This window comes from Gavia stellata, chromosome 12 (assembly GCF_030936135.1).
Source record: "Gavia stellata isolate bGavSte3 chromosome 12, bGavSte3.hap2, whole genome shotgun sequence".
NCBI lineage: Eukaryota > Metazoa > Chordata > Aves > Gaviiformes > Gaviidae > Gavia > Gavia stellata.
In genome coordinates this window covers 12,728,317-12,745,126 of record NC_082605.1, presented here as the reverse complement: position 1 = coordinate 12,745,126, position 16,810 = coordinate 12,728,317, and the positions used below count along the sequence as shown (strand labels likewise).

At 40.5% G+C, this 16,810-nt stretch overlaps 1 protein-coding gene across 2 annotated transcripts in view; it reads right to left on the bottom strand.

Annotated features, from left to right (window-relative positions):
• Window positions 1–16,810, bottom strand: part of CHCHD6 (coiled-coil-helix-coiled-coil-helix domain containing 6) — a 113,072-nt gene that overhangs the window by 70,550 nt on the left and 25,712 nt on the right. The window contains exons 5-6 of one of the 2 annotated variants that reach the window (XM_059823316.1): window positions 9,276–9,296; window positions 3,689–3,772 (exon numbers count right to left, since the gene is read on the bottom strand). In XM_059823316.1, the coding sequence (XP_059679299.1) occupies window positions 3,689–3,772; window positions 9,276–9,296 (105 nt within the window). The remainder of the gene's footprint in view (window positions 1–3,688; window positions 3,773–9,275; window positions 9,297–16,810) is intronic. The other variant, XM_059823317.1, reaches the window with a different exon arrangement.

Below are 16,810 nucleotides of genomic sequence, written 5' to 3'. Positions count from 1 at the left end.
ATCAAAGCATTTAGGGCAAGTATCCCATATACTTGCCCTGATGTTACGCTCGCTCATCCCTGGACATCCACTTTCGGTCACAGTCAGGACCAGCATATTGAACTAGATGTATCTTTAGTGTGACACAGCACTGCTGCACTCACCATCTTACTTTTTCCAGTGCTTTAGTAGGTGATGTAGGGAAAACCCCGAAAACTGAAACCCTGAAATTATTTTTTCATACATGCCCTTTCCTGTGAAAATTTTAATAAGACTAGAGAAACTGAGTTTCTCAAGATCTGTTTGAAATAAGGTACACACATAGTTCATCTCATGCAGAACTAAAGGCACAGCCTTTTTAGCATTTCTATAGCTTTACTGTTTCACAACACTTTGCCCTCCCATTATAAGCTATTCCATCATATGGATGGAATAACTGAGATAGATGGACTAAGTAATTGTTTCAAACTCCCAGAAGAGAAACAGCTATTAGAAAATGAGCAGTTTTTTGCTTCCAATTCTGTGGTCTGTCCAGTAGATTACAGGACTCTTTCAGAGATTACAAAATAAAAGGATAATGTATTCACACAATCTGCTGCATGCAGGGGAACTACTGAGTTCAGTTCTGGTCAATACATCTCAAAGACAGAGCTGCAAGGGGGAAAGGGCCCAAAGACAAACAAGTAGAATGAGAAACCTGTGGGGGAAAAAAATCATTCACACAAGCAGAGGCTGAAAAGGTGAGGATTGCTCAGTTTAATGGGAAGGTAAAAGAGGAAACAGAAATCTACAGGTAATGAATAATGAAGAGAATTCCTTTTATCTCTTTCACATTAAGGATAGTAAATGAAAAAAGTATTTGAAACTGGTAACAGAGAATTTATAGAGTATACAAGTTAACCTGTGGCACACACTGCCACATGATATTGGAGGCAAAGAGCTAAACAAGACTTCAGGAAAAATGCCTGAGACACATAGAAGAACGATGGCAGAAATCCAAGTTCCGTTACAGTGAATAAAAATACTGAATGAAAATAAACTCTTTTGCAAGCAGGGCATGTGTCAGCCTCCAACTGACAACACTTAGGAAGACTCTTCTCAAAGTTGTTCTCCAAAAGTTTTTTTGTTGTTTGGTGAGGGTTTTTTTACATCTTCCTTCAAAGTCTTTGAAAATTGACCAGTCAGAAGAAATAGGACAGTCTCCATGTTTGATTCACTGCAGCAGCTACGATGTTATAAGAAGTATATAACACAATTATTCTTAGCATCCTAACAGGAAGGTACTTAGTTCTCAACACAAACAGTTCAAAACATCCTTCAAAAATGAATCTCTAAGTCTCCTACTGCTGAATTCTGTTACCATGCAAAAGCGGGGAGAAAGCCAACCTGAGGTTATAGATAGGCACAGCAGGGGAGGAGAGGGGAGAATTCCTGACAGCCTCGTCTTTAGAAGGAGAAATTTCAGCTTTCTACCTCCACACTGAGCCACCACATCCATTCACTCCCAGACCAACACCTCCGAACTACCAGTGACCACACTGCAAGTGACCATCCCCTCTGAAAACAGCAGAAAAAGCAAACTTCTACTTCAGAGCTCCACCCCACCTCATCTCCTTACCAATAGCTTTTTTCTAACATATACACACACATATATACATAGATATATAAAAATATATCTAAGCCTGAGTTGGAAGGTTTTAGCACAGTGGAAGGAAAAATAAATAAATAAATGTCAAGGTCTGCGTGTATTCAACAAATAAAAGCAGAATTATATAAAAGCAACAGCTAATAAAAAAGATTGTTCTGTGCTGTGTTTTCCATCTTTCCAACCATTACAGGAATAAAATTATCCACAGAGAAGATCGAAAACCTTTTTCAAAACTAATACAATTAAGCTTTATTACACTGTTTCAAGTACATTTCTCTCCTCTCCCTTCTAGCCCCCACCACCTCCCACTCCAATCTAGACTAACAGTTGGAGGCATTCTTCTATTTTATTACCAGCAAAATGCTAGTGTTCAAGGGTCAGAAACTATCTAGTGTTTCAAGAGAGGAAAGAAAACCTGTCCTTTTTATCTACTTGCTTTTGTACACGTATGAACTAGAAGACAGTTTCTATGCAGCTCTGCAGTTTGAATAGGAGTATGGGCAAGCCATCTTACTCCCCTGAGAAGATCCTGCACTAAAATATCCATCACCTTGTTTAAAAAGTTACCCTGCAGAAAGGGACATGGACCCAAAAAGGGAAACACAAAATATAACAAAAGACGTCAAAAAGAGGACAATGCAGCCTGGACACAAACTTCTCCCCACTCCACTGTCCATAAAGGACAGACACACATACAGATTTTCCCTGCAGTTTCCGCTTCATGAAACCAGATCCGGAGAGAAGAATATAATAGAAGCACACAGCACGAGACCAAGAAATTGCAAAAATTCCCTTTGTGTATGAACATATGGACAACTGTGATAATTAGAACGATAGCTGCTAGATTGTTTGCAATTTCCCTGAACAATCCCCATTATCTAGAAATAGAATTTAAAAATCGGAATGCAACACTGAGTGGTAGTTTTAATAGTTTATTTTTTAATGAACTGTATGGATTAAAGTGTCGCAAAATTGTATCATGTGAAATTGCTCATGGGCATGTTTTACCATCAATGGCTTAAAAAAAAATGCTGCATGGACAATCATGCAGTAGCAGGGAATGAGAAAAGGAATAGATGTGCCAATAGTTTCCTACCATTTCTATAATCTGCAATTTTCCCATGCTCCGTATTCACCAACATGCTACATGTTCATAGTAAAGCCGATTGATTTCTCTGTCTCTTTACAACGCATCTTTTTCATTGTTTGTAGTTGTGTTATGTGACTAAAAAGAAATGCAAGTCAGATGTATGCAACTCCCTGTCAGGAGGTCTAATTGCCTTAAATTGGAGAAGATTATTCTCCACATTTATTAAAAAATAAAGACTACTTATAACATTATTTCATTCTGACAGGAAGTGAAAAACACGTTAGTTCATAAGGAGCAGCATGGCTGCTCCTATTTTTATAGCATCAATTTTTAAAAACTCATCACGGTAAACAATTAAACAGAGAAGCAAATCCCACATTTAGGGGAGAGATTCAAATCCCTAAATGGATTTTCAAAGGTCATTTCAGGCTTAAAAGATACTTGACAGTGTCTCTTTAAATCACGTTCATTTCAAAGGCTTATCCAGCAAGAAGCAGGCAGTGTACTGCAGCACCACTCTTTGAACTGTTGGGCTCCCCAGAGAAAAATTAATAATACAACTTTAATTCATATTTATAGCAAGATTTGTGGTGGTTTTTTTTTTAATTTAGGAAAGGATTTTTAACAAAAGGAATAAAAAAACCAGGGCACTTGTTTTTTTTCAATTTAACTTTCACCTAAACCCCATAGCGAAAAAGAAAATAAAGTTTGAACTACTAGACATCTTTTTTTAAAAATCATCCAGTTAAAACCCCCTTATCTTTCAAATGCAAGTTGCTCAAAAGATTTAGTTTGTACAGCTTTTTCATCACTTAACTATGTAAGGGGTGGGAAGCAGATAGATACTGGGAGCTGACAGTTCCAGGTTTCAGCACAATGCTTCTTGTTTCTCTACTCTTCGCATCCACACAGATCCACATCTGATCCCCTTAGTATGCAGAGGCCACAAATAAAAGACAACTTAGCCTTACCTTCCTCTCAATGCGGGCCAACTGCTCTTTATAGAAGGCTTCTTGCCGTTTCAACTCTGCCTCCCTGCCTTGCAGCTCCACAGCCTGGGAACAAGAACAAAAGAGCATCAGTAGAAGAAGAAATTAAAAATAAAAAGTGTGAGTGCAAGGAAAGCACATGGGATGCAGACTGGAAGGAACTAAAAATATCATTGCTCAGGACTGGTATATGGCATCCCTCTCGGTGGAACTACAATCCTTCAGTATTGCAGTTCATTTTGGATTATCCCCACAAGTTTGAAATGCTCTTATTAGTATCATACTCAAACTCATTACCTTGATAATTTATTTCTCCTTATTAAATGAAAACATATAGTCATAGAAAGGTGACATCTTCCTATTGCCTTTTTCAGAACTCCACCTTATCCAAGTCTTTGTTTTTCATGAATCATGATGTTTATTTCTCCACTTCAATTGTTCTTCACCTTACCTTAAAAAATAAACCTCAGATCCTCCACTTTATAAACACTTGCCCATTGGAGTGTCAGAAAACTTCTACAGATTTAACACATCCCTACAATCACAAGGAAAATCTGAAATACAAGGCTATGTTGTAACATTTTTATAGCAACACACATTCTCCCTGACCATGCGTTTGCTTTTACAGACATACATAGGACTGCTCTGATAATTAAGTACTCTCTCCACACGCTCTCTGCATACACCACCAGCACCCCCAGTTCCTCTGGCTGGGTGCTGCAGATTTGGAGAGGAGATGGGTGTCAGAGAATTTCTCTTCCATCTTCTGAAGTATGAGTGACACTTCCAAAACTTGGTATACAAGCACTTGCTTAAGCATAACCTGGTCATCATCTAAACAGTGCTCAACTAAAAAAAAAAAGTCTGAGTAGTTATAGCAACAACTTTTGCCTTTTAGCTCTTTACAACCAGCAGCACTTCACTGCATTCCCACCCTTAAACTGAATCAGCATTATGAAAACATGTCATTGATGGAACTGAGCCAAACTTTAAGTTTAAAAATAACAAGCAACAATAGCAAGAAGAATGGCACTTGTTTTTCTTCCCCCATCCCACCCCAAAAATCTCTGGGGCCCCATAAGTTATCACCAGGCAGAAGACCTTTCAAAACCAGAATTATTAGTCCATTTAACATGAACACAAACCCTGCTAATCTATAGCATCCCAGCAGCATTTCTCTTAACTTTCAATGATGATGGTACAATCACAGAAAATGCTGGTCCAATATGATTAAGCAGATGGGACAGAAACATCTCTGTGGGCTCAGACCTGTCATTTTACAGCCAACAGCCATTGTTAATGAGAAAAATTACATCTGAAAGCAAGCTGCTGTGCATTTCCTTCTTTCTGCTCCCCTGCTGATGGAAATACAGTGGTATAATAGGGCTTAGAAGAGATTTTAAGCTAGGCAGTGAGGGACTGTTGATAAGTAAGAAAAGGAGTACATGAAATAGGGGGTTGTAGGGGTGTGGTGGTGGTATCTGTTTGTTTTTAAAGGAAAAAGAAATATTTTGGTTCCCATGTTTGACATCCCAGCCAACAGGGCCACAATAAGGCACAAGCACTATAGGCTCATCTGTAAATCCTCTTGCTCTCAAAGACACTTGATTAAAGGCAAAATCTCTGGCTTTGGTTTAACCAGAGCTGCTATATATATTCCAACCCAAAAACCAGCTGAAATAGGATGGGGAGAGGGATGAGAACGAAGTGGCCCGTACATGGAGCCTGACAAAAGAGATACCACAGCAACAATAGGGGCACTGATGGGCACTTTGTAAGTGCCAAAATTATTACAATTTTCTGATAAGAGAACCATAGCTATCCTTCTGAACCAATATCCATCTTCTATACAGAAAAGGACTAAGCGATTTCAACTGAAATGAAACAGATGTAAGAAGGCAGGGAGGTCTGGTGGATGACCAAAGGACCCTGATTCTCCTGCTGATTTTCTGCATAACACCCATAAAATCACATTACTAAATAAGTGACTTGTATTTCATTAAGGAGAAAATAAATAAGGAAAAGAAAAAAGAGTAACATAGTACTGACCCTTCTGCACAATTCAGATGGAAGGTGCTTTTCATGTGAAGCGTAATACAAGAAAAGAAAGGAAAAGAGTCAGAAGATGAACTCTTAAAAAAGGAAGAAAGTTTTGCTTAATCTAAATAAATTAATTCTGTGGCAGTGCTACTCTCCTGGGGTAGCAGACTATTCTGGGAGCACAAAAACAATACGTGTAACAATACTGGCGGGCAAGAGGCTTTTTCCTGTTTCTGGCAAGACATGGATCCATGTACCCACACACCTACTCATCTTTTCAACCTACAAGCTTGCCTGACCTTATTCACAAAGCAATTCAGCATATTTATCCATATGACACCTCTGGAAGGGAACACAAACCAAATACCTAATCTCTCAAGTAGGGTGCTGAGATGCAGACACATTAGAGGTGCGCTGATCTGCATAATGACGACCCATGGACTCCCAGGCAGACCTGATCAGAGCTGAGATGCCCACACTGAATAATGCCTCCACACCAATGCACCCTGCAGCAGACAGACTTTTAGTGACTCCCTTAGGGTCTTTCAAAACTGATATCAAAGAACCAAAACGGAATCTCCCAACTGCAGACTACAACCTCAGTATACTCACCATTCTTCCCCCCAAGTAGTTTCTCCCATAATACCTCCCATTAGGTCCCACTTACCACCGATAAGTTGTACGATGAACCAGAGGTTGCAGAGGAAACTTTTACTCACAACTCAAATGTATTTTCAATGCCTTGCTTGTTTTCAAGAGCTGCTGATGTTTCAGTGCATTGAAGTATACTGAGAAACATTCTATTTGTGACAGATCTGCTTGAAAGTTGCTTTCTGTTTCCGTTTATCCCCAGCTGTTATTACTAGAAACTTTAGTACACTTTATGATGATGTTTGAAGCATGAGTGGTACAAAGCATGTGTCATTTGAAATATTCACTGTTCCAAACTGGGTTAGGCAACAAGGGACATTTTGTACGAATACAGGGTATTTATTAAGAGTTCCTCTAGCCCTGCTGCTTATTCCCTACCTGAAGTCAGAAGCCTGTGATGTCCCAGACAGAGTTGGCTGCTATGGAGATGATTACAATTTCACAGGGGATTGAGATTGCAGGTGCCAAACAAAGCATCAGATACACTTTTCACAAATGCCTTTAGAACTAAAGAAGGAAGAAGGGAAGACATGCATGGTAACACACTGGTTTGAAAATAATACGTCAGAAAGTTGCATTTCACATCCACACTGCAGAAGCTTGAACATATCATGCAAGAGATGACCAAAAGCCAGAGATGATATCTAAGAAACTGTAATGTAGAATGCAGCAGAGGGTGTGATGTCCAAGGAGTATGAAGACAGAAACAAAACAAAGGGAGGATAGGAAGAGTGTAGTTAGTTGTACCACACACGAATGCACCCAAAACTTAGAAAAGTAGAATGGGACAGCACATAGTTTCAGAAGAGAATGTATGCAATAGGTAATCACCCTCTGTAAAAAACTAGGTATAAGATATATTCAGGAAATGCTCAAGCATCCCTGATCTGATGGTGTCAGAAGTTACAAGCATTGCATTCTTACAAAAGGATAGTGGAAGGTATACTACTAGCATGCTACTACAGCTTCCATAGGCATGGATCCGTGGACTGGTTGGGGGCTCTTTCAAATTCTTCCTACGTTTTATCTTTAACCTTTGGGCTGTGGAAAAGGTGTATCTCAGTGCTGCTTTGAACGGTGACAAAGAGCTAGGGTAGAGTCACGTGTGATTCCCTGCCTCCTCCTCTCCCTTTATCAAGTAACCCATTTAGAAACAAACTATGAAAGCACATTTCTAAAGCTATGCATCACATACTGGCTCAACTAAAGAATTCAAGCACTGGCCTGCTAGCTGACAGGCAGGCCAAAAGAAATATTTAACAAGCCTCTTAATTGAGATAATGAAATATTATTGGTTCATTCTCTATGAACCAAGCCAGACACTCTTAGCCTCGTCCTGAACTGACACCAACATGCAACGTATCAGATTGTGCAACTGATCTTCTAGAGCTGGGCTTCACTCTAGCTACATCCATTCACAGATTAGCTTTGGCTTTACCCCCCATGAAATATCACCAGATTTTTATTATTTTTAATCACAGTCCCTTCTCATCACCTTGTTAAACATGAAGACTTCGGAAGGAAATCTGCTTGAAAAAAAGGGCTTCTTGGCAGGGTCAGATTACAGTAGGGAACGTGGCACCCAGGAATAAAGTGCAGCAATAGCAGAGCCCACAGCTGATGGCTACCATCAGGCTGCCTCTCTCTGCAATACTGTTGGGATTCGGGGAGAGGGTATGGAGAAGATTCTACTGGAGAAAAAAAAAAAACCAAACACCCCTCTCTGCAAAGGGCAAGTCAAGCTAGAAGGAAAGGTCCATACCTCAATCTACAAAGAACTTCCTCAAAGGCAAGTCACAGCACTTGGTAAGATTATTGCAAAAATATTTATCTTCTTGGCAAAACACATTCACCAGTCACACAGACGAATTAGTGAGGTGATGCCTAGAGAATCAGTGGAAGGCAATCCAGGGAAAGAAGCTACAAGGATAAAGGAAAGGTCCTTAGGTCTCTATTAAATGCCTTGTTTCTACATCATCCCGCCTTTGCTGAGAGGAGTTACCAGCTTCACCCAAAGGTAACCAGCAACATCTCTGCAGCAGCACAGCAGAGATGTTTTGGCTGGGTACCTCAGCTTGCCACACTTCACAACTGCAAATTCTTATACCTCATGCTTTCCCATGTCTCTTCCAGTCGTGGTAGCAGTCCAGGTGGCAGGGGAGAAAAAAAATGCTATTAAAGGCTCCAAGACTAGAAGAAGGAATTGACAGCAATGCACTGAAGAACAGAACTAGCTCCAAAATTAGCTAGCTGGCATGTTCCTCACCAGGCCTAAAGGGAATGGCAAAGCTGAAAGGGCAACACTGAAACAGCAAGAGGTAGCTTGTGCACATCATGCCCGAGACTGAACAGCAGAACTTCACAGAGAGGGTTGTACCAGACAAGTAACCATGGGGGAGCCTTGGCACAACCTCCACTTGCATCAGCAGAAATATCACCACTACCGTGGAGCCGCCTGCAGTCACTATTCCAGACACACGAGGTCTACAAAATCACCTGCTTTTTGTCCTTTCTCTCATTCTGTTGAAGGCAGATGACTGGGTTTTGTTTTGTTTTAGAACCCAGATGCAGACTCATGGCCTTAAAAAGCAGTACTGGTGTAACCTTCATTTCCTCCTGTTTCTGCTACTCTCTTAGCCAACAACACACATCACCAAATCAAGTTTGGTTTCAGCAGCTGTAAGCTACACAAAAGGAACCAGTGAAAATCTTTATGGAGGAAATAATACGCAATTTTCTAGCTGAACACCTTTTAAAATGTAATGACAGAAAATAAAATCCTGCATCTGTGCTCAGCAATAACAATCTGTACACGCATAGTAACAACAAGACACTTGGAATAAGCAAGATCCAGACAAAAAAAAAAAATAGAGCTTACCCAGGCATCCAAATCCGCAGGCTTGGAATAAAGAGAGTGCAAGAGAGAAAGGTAGGGAAAGAGAAGAAAAAGAGAAATCAGTGATTTACAGAGGCCGCCTGCTGCTGCACAATATAGCTTTTAGGATGACAAGTTTAGAAAAGTTCCTTAAAAATTACAAGCATCTTAGGCAGTGCAGTGCTGTCCCCTGTTGGGAACAGTGCTACTAAAACAAAACAAAAGCACATGCACCCCCAAAAATAAAAACAAAGCAAAGCCCACAAAAACTGCTGCAGGATCCCCTCGTAGGGTGGATGCTAAGCAAAGACAGCTGTGAAGCAGCCAGTTTCAGGGAGTCATGTAAGATGCTGCACAATGTTAGAGATGCTGACATCCACAACATGCACCAATGAATGTGGCAATGCAGGGCATACTCAAAAGGAGATGGCCAACAACTGCGCTGTTTCCAAATTACCTGCAAAGAACAAGTATCTTTTTGCAAGGGCATTTTTGAATGCACAGGCTGATGACCTACATAGCAAGTCATCTTTACTGGTCAATGTCAAAGAGTGCTTCCTAATAGAAAGCCAGTTGACTGATCAGATTTCCAATCAGATCCACCTTCATAGACAGTTAAACACATCTTTAGTGCACAGTCCAAACCTCTGCCAAGTCCAAGCTGCCTTCACCTGCTCCTTATGTCAGCAAGCCTATTTAAGTATGGAGACAAGCAGATCAAGCAGGCTGCAGTATCACCTCTTATTTACTTAATACTACTTCTTACTTACACAGTAACCCAGCAGCAGCAAAGCAAGTCCAAGATGATAAACATTTCATGCCCATAACCACCTCCTTCTGAAGCCAAGGCATTTATGAGGCAGCCACAGCTCTCATTTGTTGTCAAGGGCTGCAAGCCTTCCCTGCCTCTCAGGGCTACATTCAATCAGCAGCACATTTGCTAAGCAGGAACTTCAGAAAGGCGGGCCTTTTTTATTATGATTATTTATTTGAGGGGAGTTGACAGGGCAGGAAGAACTTTATTCTTGGTCATAGTTCAGTGCCCAGAGGAAGCAAATGGTGGAGTGCAGTATGTTTATGGGATCTGTCATCATTTTAATGGTACACAGTGACTACTTCAGGTAACTGAGGGATGATGTGTCATCAGCTATGTGTGTCGTCCGTCCTCATCTTTTGCAACAGCTGAGAGGGCTGGAACCAAACATCTACGGTTCAGCTGGGGGAAGCCAATTCCTCCCTTTCTGCAGACAGGTTTGATACAGCAGCATCAAGTCCTTGGCCGAACAAACCAGCACACAACAGGTGTTCACCACTAATCGCTGACCAATCTTGACAAAAGCCTGATTTGAATAATATTTTTCTTCCTGCTGATTTTTACAGTCAGGACAGATGTGCTTAGTTTTGTTTTTACATTTTAGCAATTGCAAGGCTGTCCATCCTCAGCAGATGGACAGGAGGAACACAGGGCTCTTTATGGTGCGTGTTATTATTTCAGCAGGTAGGTCAGGCAGACCAGTAGCTCTTTACTGCATGTACATCTGTCATCACTGGAGTGCCTAAGCCATTGTCACATTCCTGGTGGGCAAATGCTTGCAGGACAAAATGAACATGAGGTACCAATGCAGCGGTACTGGACAGTTGCTGAGAAGAGAGCAAGGAGAAGGAACCAGCTCTATCACTGATGGGTGGTCCCTTTTTACCCCTATAAGATATAATGCACAATAGCAGAATTACAGTTTTAAGATAGATAACACTGTTGTTAACCACAGGGCATCTCTTCTGCAGGTACTGCCAAAGGCTTTAATTTTGTCACCTTTCAGGAGTGGGGGGGAAATTATTACTCCAAGAATAGATAGATACACTCCACTGAATGCAAACAGGAAAATTATAACAGGTGTAGATGCAGTAGGACACATTGCTGCGTTGGGAGAAAATAACTCTATTTGGAGTGAAGCACAGACTAAATAGACTATAATAATAAAATAATACAAAAATGAAAACTCAGGAGGGCTACTGGTTTAAGTTTTGCTACCTCTTAAGCCTGTGCCAAGATCTTAGTAGACCTGCATTTACCAGCATTGACTGATAATAAAAGACACAGCATGTTCACTAATACTTTCAAAATTTAAGTAAACTGTTTAAGAAGTGAGCAACATCTGGGTTCCTCGCTTCCTAACTGAATGGGTTTCAGCTCCCAGCTGGAGGCTTGTGAGCTTTATAATCCCTGCCCTGGGACACACCATCTTTTAGCACCCTTGGTCAAAACCGCTGTACTCTTCTGCTAAAACAAGGGTTCATTTCTCTTCCAGGTAACCCACTGGATAGCAATCACAGGAAGCTGAATAATTACTGGACTTCATCGTTGGGGGTCAAAAGCAAACCAAGATATTCCTCTTGACTGTATCAGAGGCAAAAGGTTATTGAAACAGGATCTCAGGCCAAACCAGCAACCCCTGTTCTAGGTATCTATATGGGGGGAAAAGAAAGACACAGTCCACTTGTAGAAGACTCTGACTAGATATGGGAACTACGTAAGTAATGCATCTGTGCTTCTGAAAATTTCACATTTGAACACTGATTCTTCAGGCAGGGGATGCTTTCCCACATATGTATAAACATTTCAACTTCCAATGAAATCACGAATACAGCACCAAATTAGCATTTCACACATACGGACAATTTCCAGGATCTTTTCCCAAACCCATACACCACATCACCCATACATGACTGCCATAACAGGCACATCACTCGTGTCTGTCATGGTCTGGGCAAACGTAAAAATGGCAGTAAGCAATCAAAACAGTTCTGCGGTTGGTGGTGGGGGAGGAAGGGGTCAGCATGATAAAGCAGTGGCCTTAGGAAGGGCAATGCCTTTGTAACCTGACTGAAACCAGCTTCACACTAGGTGTCCATTACCTTGCCATAGGCAGTAACTGTCATATAACTAATTTCACTACAGCATGACCAATGACTCAGGAATCCAAACTACCAGCTTGGTAGAGATCTCCTACTTAAGAACTCAATACAGAGTATTTTTAGGGGCACTGCCAACTTTGGGAGTGGAAGATAGAGTGGGAGATGCGAGAAATGAGAGGCAGCAGGTGCCCAAAACCCAAGACAGCTGCTGGCAACAACTTTTGCACTCATGTCAGTATCTGAAGAGCTCTGCAGCACATATTCTAACATCTTGATGACCAGACTTCTTCACTGAATGAGCAAAAAGCCATTTCTTCTTAAGGCAATAATCCAGCTCCAAACTTTTCCATGATGATAGGAATTAAAGCATTTAAAGAATATACCTAGACATTCAGTATCCACTCCAGACCCTTAAACGCTTCCAGTTTAGTGGAAAATTGAAGCAGCATCAGTATTAAATGTAATGAGAGTCAGAGATATAAGCAACTGACAAGGGAGAAGAAGCAGGAAGAGACACTGAACAGCCATCAATTTTGAGGAAAGGCTGTGATGACATTGCTCAACTCTAATGTATACTGAGTATACACAATTCTATAAACATGAAGATGGGAAGCAGCAGAAAAAACCTCTGCCCTTTTATGATTCAGGGACAAATGCACTTCTAATACTTACGGCATTGCTGCAAATAGGTTTGCAATGCTGACAGTTGATAGTTTTCATTAAAAACAAAATAAAGAGAACTCTATTTTATAAAATCCCAAGTAAACCATCTGCTTTCATTGCCTGCTTTAATACTTCATCCCATTCCCACATTCTTCTTTTCTCATCACCACTTCTATACATGCAACACATACATACAGAGTTTTCATTTTGTAGACTGCTAACAGACAAGGCATTCAATGTTTATAGAAATCTTACAGAGTGTAGGCTCTCTAGAGATGTATGCTCAAGATGCTTATTTCTGATAGCAGGTGAGCCAACAACTCCCTCTAAATTTTTACCTCCTTGCTTATATTCCTACTCTGCCTGTTAGACATAAGAATCTCCAAGCCCCTGACCAAGTTAGCCAATAAAAAAAAAATCTCAAGAGAGGGCATCATGAAATTTGGTATTAATTATGACTTTCTATCCCAGAACATATTTCAGACCCTACTGAGTCAATGAGGTATTTTCTCATAAAGCTAGAATCAAAGGCCACTCAACTCTTCTTGGATTATTTCTAGCTCTTAATCATTAATACAGACTCCCATTATGCTAGCCTAAGGGTGGCATATGGCTTTCTAGGGATAGGACAGACGGGGGAAAATAACAGTTACGCATGCCTACATCCCAATCTCATTTCTGTGCATGCATATGGGGACATAGCTTTCTCTTGCCAGATTCTTAAATACCATATATATTAGCTTCCGAGTCAAACATAGTACTTCAAACACAACCACTGTTTTGCAAAAAATCAAGATGACATGCATAATCAACCCATGTGCCTCCAAGCAGTAAAAATTACGAACCATGTGAGTTCAGAAGGAATTCCCTTCCCACACTTGCTCCCAGACTCTACATGCAATTTTTACCTGCCTCTAAACGAAACAGATATTTATAGGCACCAGCCAATGGATATAGGTTTAGTATAGTGCAGTGAATACAGAGCTCCAGCCACAAGATTAGAAATGTAATTTCTTTTTATGTAAAAAAAAAAATATTATCTCAAATACTATACAGTTTAGGAGAAATACAGCTGACTTTGGGGCTGCTTTTTAATACAGGCAAAAACTGTGTTAATTATATGGTTGAGTAAGAAAATTCTTGAAAGCCTTCAGTCATGGTCACGCATCCCCTCCCTGTCAGTCTCCATGAATCCTTCTGCAGGTGGAGAGTCAGGTGCACTTTCAAACATCACAGTTTGCATTTTTACCCACTTTGACAGTCTTGTAAATTTTCCTGTTCTCCCTGCTCTTTCATCCCAGATATACGCAAAGCACGTTTTACACAGCATTACAGGGTCAGTATCTTTCTGAGGGCAGAATCCAACCTACCAGTTTGCCAAGATGTATGTGGGAAAGATATACAGTAATCAACTTTTAGTATAAATCAGGTGGATTCCAAAGCCTTACAGAAAGGACCACAAAAAGCATAGGGGACTCAAGTTAAAATACATGGTCTGGGCTAGTACACATACACAATCATTCTTGTAGCGTAAAGTGTTACCTGCGGAGTAAAATAGAGTCAAAATATGTAGAAAGATTAATCAGAGGCTGCCCAGAAAAGAAAAAACATAGAAGTGAGGAACTTCACCCCAATCTCCCTCATTTCTATGAGCACTAGAGAGACAGGCAGTCAGCACTAAATTTCCCTACAACCAGTTCTGAAAACGTACCTCGGTCTCTGCCTGCAGCATTCCCTACATCCTGGGCCACAGCCAGTGTTATGAAAAGGCTGCCAATTAAGTTGTGGTTTTGAGCCACAGACAAAATGTCCACTAGAGACTGATTCTTACTTCCAAAGCACTTGCAACCCACTATGTGTTTTAGGAAGAGAATATACTGGTTCTCAAATACATGCATTCTTGGCTCCTCACAAGGCTGTGATCCGAGAAAATGCTGCAAGGTTGCATCTTTTAATGAAGTCTGAGTATACCATCATGAAATCAAAAAGAAGAGTGTAGATTCATCAACAACAAAGATTTCAGGCTATTGTAAAAATAAAGAATACAGTTTTACATTGCAATCTCCAGGGCATGACTGTATCAAGAACAACTTGCAAATCTTTGTCATTCCCAGCCAGATTTTGATTTCCATTTGATAGGACAATTTGCAAACAGCCTTTTTCCACATTGTGAAAGTGCTTAACATTTGTAAGAACTACAAGAATTCAATGCTGATTCAATGCCCATCTACTGGGCAATGCAACACACTCTTGCTCAATGCAGGTGGCTTGGAAAAATCAGGGGCAGAGGGAGACCGTTCTCTCTTTCTATGAAAGAGCAGTACCTGTTAGTCTCTCCGCAAGGATCACAAACCAGGTGTTCCTGCTGTTGACAAGAGGGTATAGACTGGGTGCAGCAGGAAGAGTTAAGCAGTTTAAGGAATTTTCCTTAGGAAAAGAAACCAACATTTCACTCTCAGTGGAGCTCCTGAAGCTCAAAAATTATGTTGCATGCTAAGGAACCAGAGAATTATTTACTCCTGGACCTTTTGATCAAAAGCAAGCAGCTTGAAATTTAGCTTTAAAATAGTGTATGCTCTAAATACAGCAGTCAGATGACCTGACAGAGCTAAGATTCATGCTTCATGAGTTTGCAAATTGAAAGAGTCAATCCAGCTCAGAGTACCACAGAACCCTAAGGACAGTTTACTGTATTTATTGTAGTAGATACTATTTAGAAACATATCTCCACACTGTTTGCTCTCCAATTATAGTTGGGGCACATATAATCATTTACTTTCCGTGAGCTCCTTCTGTACGCTACACCTCCAAAGTCAATGAAAGTAATTTTAAGAACCTGTTGATTGATTTATTGATCAAATAAGTTGACCAATGCAGTAGACTAGAAATAACTACACAGGCAAATGATTTGATAAATATTCCTGGAAACTGGTCACTATTGGCACTGAAATTCAGAGAAAAAGAAACCCTTGAAGGCAGGTTTGGGTGTTTTTTAGAATCTATATTAACAGTTGGCCCTAAAACTTCATTGCTTATGCAGGCCTGCCTGGTGAAGTGCACTCCCCAACCAAATGTTTGAGATAACTCTGTACAATCCAGTATTAGCTATCAAATACAGCAGAAGCAATTGGCAGAAGTTCAGCTCCTATTACCAGAAACAATATGAGAAGAAAGAGGAAGGGGGGGGAGTGTGAGTGTGTCATACAAGAGTTTGAGGCAGGAAAGGGATAATTCTATCTGACCAAGGCCACGGGACAGAAGAAATACAAGCAGAGATCATCATCCACAGGCAGCTTCCAGTGCTTGGGACAGTTTTCTGATGATTCTGTGGTGGAACTTCACCACAGCTTTCACCCAGCTCCAACAGCAAGGAGCAGATTATGCCCCCGGCCAGCACTGAAAACCATAAACCTCATCAAGTATTCACTGAGATGGCCTGTTTTTTCCTGTGGATTTAATTGTGATCTAATGAGGTTTTCAATGAAACGTGTTGGCAGCTTATCATAAAACTAAGCTGAACAGAACTTGTACTCCTTTACACTGTCCGCTCGGTTGCATGAAGAACTGTCATCCAACTCAAGCAAGAGGCAAATTAGTATTCAACTCTGTTGCATAGGAGTGGTTTCCTAAGAGGCAGAGGACAGGTACACTAACAAAGCAGGAGGCAAAGGAAAAAGCTTGCATTAGTACTATTATTTGTACAATATTTTAGATAATCTTTTGGCACTGTGGTTTTGGGGACTTTACATTTATCCCCAACACAATAAAGGAATTACATGTCCAGGGATGTCAATAGCTTTTTCCACAAGCATAAAATTAAAGCAGAAAAAAACATTCAGGTGCACACATAATATATTAGCAAGATCAAATTCACAATCTCTCATAACCTCTCAGCATTTTTGAAAATAAATATCACACTTATCAAAACAACCTTTAAAATAAAAACCTTGAAAAGCTTA